The following is a 5000-nucleotide window of genomic DNA, read 5'->3' as shown; positions in this document are numbered from 1 at the left end:
AGATGAATACCGAAACCTCGCATGTGCTAAATACGTATTGAGAAGCTCAACAACTGAAAATTATACATCAGAGGAAGTACAAATTACATCCGAAAACAGCTTCCCCAAAAGAGCTAAAAACATATCTTATTTAACACCCATTGGCACGTTTGTGTCAAACCTGTTCGAAAAATCTAAAATTAATTCAGATGACGTAGACACACAGAAGACCGTAAGTCCATACCCCATCTGGGAGATGAATAAAGCACATTTTGATGTTAATCATACTGACATTAAAAAGAATGAAAATCCGAATATCATGGCAACGGAAGTCCGAGTACACCTTCAAAATAGATACCGTGATCATTTACAGATCTACACAGATGGCTCACTATTAGACAATGGCCAAGCAGGTTCAGCTTTTGTTATACCAGAACTGAAAACGGAAAGATCATACTATATTGGTAAAACTCGTTCAATATTCACTGCTGAACTTATTGCTGTTCTTATGGCTCTAAATCATATTCTTGATCTTCCAATTTGCCTTCTACAAGTCTTGTTTTGCGTTGATTCCAAATCTGTATTATGTGCTTTAAACTCACCAAATTGTAAGAACAAATCTAAAATCATACTAGAAATCAGCCACATTTTACATCTTTTAAGCTTGAAAGGAACACATATTACGTTTTTCTGGGTTCCTTCACATCTTGGTATTCTCTACAATGAATGGGCTGACAGGGCTGCAAGAAAAGGTGCAAAGAACGAACAGGGAACCATAGAACTTTATGTGCCTCTATCTGTACAAGAGGGTTATCGAATACTAGAAAAAACATCGTGGAACAAAGTCAGAGAATTATACCAAGAAAACGGCAAAGCTTTAAACCATAGTGTAATTAATGGTCAACAACCGGGAACTATCGATCAGTCAAATACATACAGTAATTCAATAAGATTAAGGCAGATTCATACATTATCAAACAGGATAAAACTGAACGCTTTTGTAACAAAGTTCAGCAAAGATGTCAGATGCATATGTGGAGAACATATTTCTAGTAACCATGTAATATTCGAATGTCAGAATCTAAAATGTTTTTTGCCAGACTTCACCAAAAGTTCTTTTGAATGTGTTATTAACAATTCCAATATGTTATTTGTTATTGCAGAAGGTTTGCTGCATAGTCCTATAGGACATTTGTTATAGATGTTATAATTGTTTGATGTTGGCGTTTATAACGTTTCCATTTTTCCTAGCGTTGTCTCTCCCTATTCACCCTCCACACATACACACACTTTTACCCCTCCCCCTCTCACAGCCCCTACCCCCACGTTTTTTTGTTGTTTTTTTTTTTGTTTTTGTTTTTGTTTTTCCGTCTAATATCACTTCAAGTGGAAAGACGTTAAACTGAAGACAACAACAACAACACACACACACAGAGAGTCAATCAGTTCCTAACTCACATACTTACCATCAGGGCATTCGAACGTTATGTTGCCCATATGTTCTGTGACCACCGCTGCTGCTGGGGATATCTAGAAAAAACAAAGTTGAGGAGTCAATTAGTTTTTTTTGCATTATTAAAAACACAAACGGAATACAAGCTGATAGGAAGTTCTGATTAGCAGGACTGTGCGTACCTCTGTTTATCTTAAAGAGGAAAAGTTCAACTGAAGTTGTTCAGTGTTTAACTGTTCTGTGCTTCCACTTTTTTTTTTCTTTTTTTTTTTTTTTAAAGGCAACGAGGGTGGTAAAAATCTCTTCTTTTTTTTTCTTTCTTTGTAGTAACATACCTGAGGACTTCTCTTCTTCTTCTTTTGCGTTCACTCGTATGTACACGAGTGGGCTTTTACGTGTATGACCGTTTTTACCCCGCCATGTAGGCAGCCATACTCCGTTTTCGGGGGTGTGCATGCTGGGTATGTTCTTGTTTCCATAACCCACCGAACGCTGACATGGATTACAGGATCTTTAACGTGCGTATTTGATCTTCTGCTTGCATATACACACGAAGGGGGTTCAGGCACTAGCAGGTCTGCACATATGTTGACCTGGGAGATCGTAAAAATCTCCACCCTTTACCCACCAGGCGCCGTCACCGTGATTCGAACCCGGGACCCTCAGATTGACAGTCCAACGCTTTAACCACTCGGCTATTGCGCCCGTCCCTGAGGACTATCAGTTTGGCATCTGTATCAGTGTGGCTGGATGGGAAACGAAGAATGATTCAGGCAGTTATCAGTGTCAGCGCTGGCTACCGTATTATTAATTTAAGTCGGCGCTTCAGTTGCTTCTACTGTGACAAAACATATGGGAAAGCGAAATATTCTGACGATTTTATTCTATATTCCCAAATATCGGACGTTCTCGGTTCCATTACATTCGAATGTTTCGGAACACAAAGTTTGCAAAGCCATAAATTCAACACACACACACACACACAGAGAGAGAGAGAGAGAGAGAGAGAGAGAGAGAGAGAGTCAGAGGAGACAGACAGAGACAGAGGCAGAGACAGACAGACATAAAAACAGAGAGAGAGAGAGAGTTATGCGCGAAAGAATGGGAGAGAAGGCGACAGAGAGAAATAATATAGCAGAAGAATATAATTATAGAGACAAGGACAAACAGCGAGAGAGGGGGAAAGAGAGAGAGAGAGAGAGAGAGAGAGAGAGAGAGAGAGAGAGAACTGAACACTGAACACTGAACACTTTAATGTCAATAGCTTTACAGCCCTCATGACATGGGGGTTCATAATACAAATAACAACATGCATCAATAGTAATAATATTGATGAAAACCAAAACCAAAACGAAATCAATCAATCTGTGCAACAAAGTGCAGTTCGACCATCCATTCAAAGTAATGGCATGTAGTGAGAAATAAAAACAAAAACATATATAAATGTATAACATAAATATTTTCCATATGAGAGTGACAACACAGATTTCACTTTTCACAATGAGCAACACCTGATACTATTTTATTATTGTTGAGTTTTTTTTCGTCGCATGTTATTCGCTTCTGCAATATATTTTGCAAGTGACTGTAGTGAAGTTTCCTGATTTAAATTAAGCACTCCAAAAATATCTTCATACTTTGCTGAATTTGTTTTAAATACAACACATTTTTCTCGAATATCGTCATAAGCTTTACAACTAAACAAAAAATGTAACTCATCCTCCCTTGAATGACCGCACATCGGGAGAGAGAGAGAGAGAGAGAGAGAGAGAGAGAGAGAGTCGAAGATGGGTGGGAGAAATAAAGGTGAGAAGAAAGGTGGAAAGAGGTAATTTTGTCTGTCAAAATCAAATAACCCCAAGCCCCCTCAAAAAAAAAAAAATAATAAAATAAAGGTGTGGGAAGGAGACTACAGGGCTGACAGTGACGGGCGACAGACGGAAACGAACTGGGACGAGGTGGGTCACGAACGTTCCCATGTCACTGGGGAGACTGAAAGTCACAGTCACAGTCACAGTCACACGGCACACACTGACACAGCCACTGACACGGGGACACTGCGCTCCACTGTACTGCCGACCGAACACTCTACACTACAACACCCACCAAAACCAGATGACAGTGGGATTTTTTAAGTGTCAGTTACCGCCTTCCCCCACCCACCTTCACCGACTCCCCCTTCCCCCTCCTCCACTCCCCACCCGCCCCACCCCCTTCCGCGTTCTTTCCAATCACGTTCACCTTCTTCCCAGCTATTCGACCCTCCGAACAATGACTAAAACCGAAGTCAGTATAGTCTACATTGTATTTGTATTTCTTTTTATCACAACAGATTTCTTTGTGTGAAATTCGGGCTGCTCTCCCCAGGGAGAGCGCGTCGCTACACTACAGCGCCACCCATTTTTTTGTATTTTTTCCTGCGTGCAGTTTTATTTGTTTTTCCTATCGAAGTGGATTTTTCTACAGAATTTTGCCAGGAACAACACTTTTGTTGCCGTGGGTTCTTTTAAGTGCGCTAAGTGCATGCTGCACACGTGACCTCCGTTTATCGTCTCATCCGAATGACTAGCGTCCAGACCACCACTCAAGGTCTAGTGGAGGGGGAGAAAATATCGGCGGCTGAGCCGTGATTCGAACCAGCGCGCTCAGATTCTCTCGCTTCCTAGGCGGACGCGTTACCTCTAGGCCATCACTCCACATGTACCGTGAAGTCTGGCAAAATCTCACCCTGAAGTCCTCTTACCTAAATCAGGTCTGGTGTCCTGTCCATAAAAAAAACAAGAGAGGCAAGGCCTTCAAGACTCACTTGTGATACACTTAAAAAAAAAAAATCCAAGCTTTTTATGTATTGAGTATAATTTCAAAATGTAATGTTTAAGATGAGAAAGATCAATTTAAAGCAAATTAAGTCCCCTAGCATTAATTACAGAGTAATTTCCATTTTTTACTATCTGCACCAAAACGTTTGCAAAATAAATAAAACTTCCATGCTTAGCAAAAGAAGTTCCTGTTTGAATAATAAAAAAAAGAAGATAATAATGACTGCTCTTGTTGTTGGGTCAGAATATCAGATCAAAGTGCCAAGTTTAGAGAATACAAAAAATATAAATATAACAGTGAATGCAGTTTGCATATAATTAGGCTTCATTTTTTTCCCCCATCCCAGAGGTGCAATATTGTTTTAAACAAGATGACTGGAAAGAACTGAATTTTTCCTATTTTTTATGCCTAATTTGGTGTCAACTGACAAAGTATTTGCAGAGAAAATGTCAATGTTAAAGTTTACCACGGACACACAGACACACAAACACACACACACACACACACACAGACAACCGAACACCGGGTTAAAACATAGACTCACTTTGTTTACACAAGTGAGTCAAAAAAACAACAACTAGGGTCTCGGGCAAGGCGACTCTGGGTGCGTTACGTGCATGCTCTTATCTGCAGACGTTTGCCTGGACATGGATCACAGGTAAAGTGAGTCCAATGAACAAGAGAAAGTTGATAGACAATCTCTGTTTGTCTCTCTGTGCTTTTCTGCCACTCTCTTTCTTGTTGCTTG

The 5000-nt window shown here is 40.1% G+C and overlaps 1 protein-coding gene across 2 annotated transcripts in view; it reads right to left on the bottom strand.

The window, feature by feature from the left end:
• LOC143292455 (uncharacterized) overlaps positions 1-5000 on the bottom strand; it is a 193297-nt gene that overhangs the window by 170131 nt on the left and 18166 nt on the right. For both annotated transcript variants that reach the window (XR_013056651.1, XM_076602746.1), the window contains exon 2: positions 1446-1509. Coding sequence is in view for 1 of the 2 variants with exons in the window: in XM_076602746.1 (XP_076458861.1) it covers positions 1446-1509 (64 nt within the window). In the remaining variant the exon portion in view is untranslated. The remainder of the gene's footprint in view (positions 1-1445; positions 1510-5000) is intronic.

Source organism: Babylonia areolata, chromosome 18, assembly GCF_041734735.1.
Source record: "Babylonia areolata isolate BAREFJ2019XMU chromosome 18, ASM4173473v1, whole genome shotgun sequence".
NCBI lineage: Eukaryota > Metazoa > Mollusca > Gastropoda > Neogastropoda > Buccinidae > Babylonia > Babylonia areolata.
This window is presented reverse-complemented; position numbering and strand designations above follow the sequence as displayed.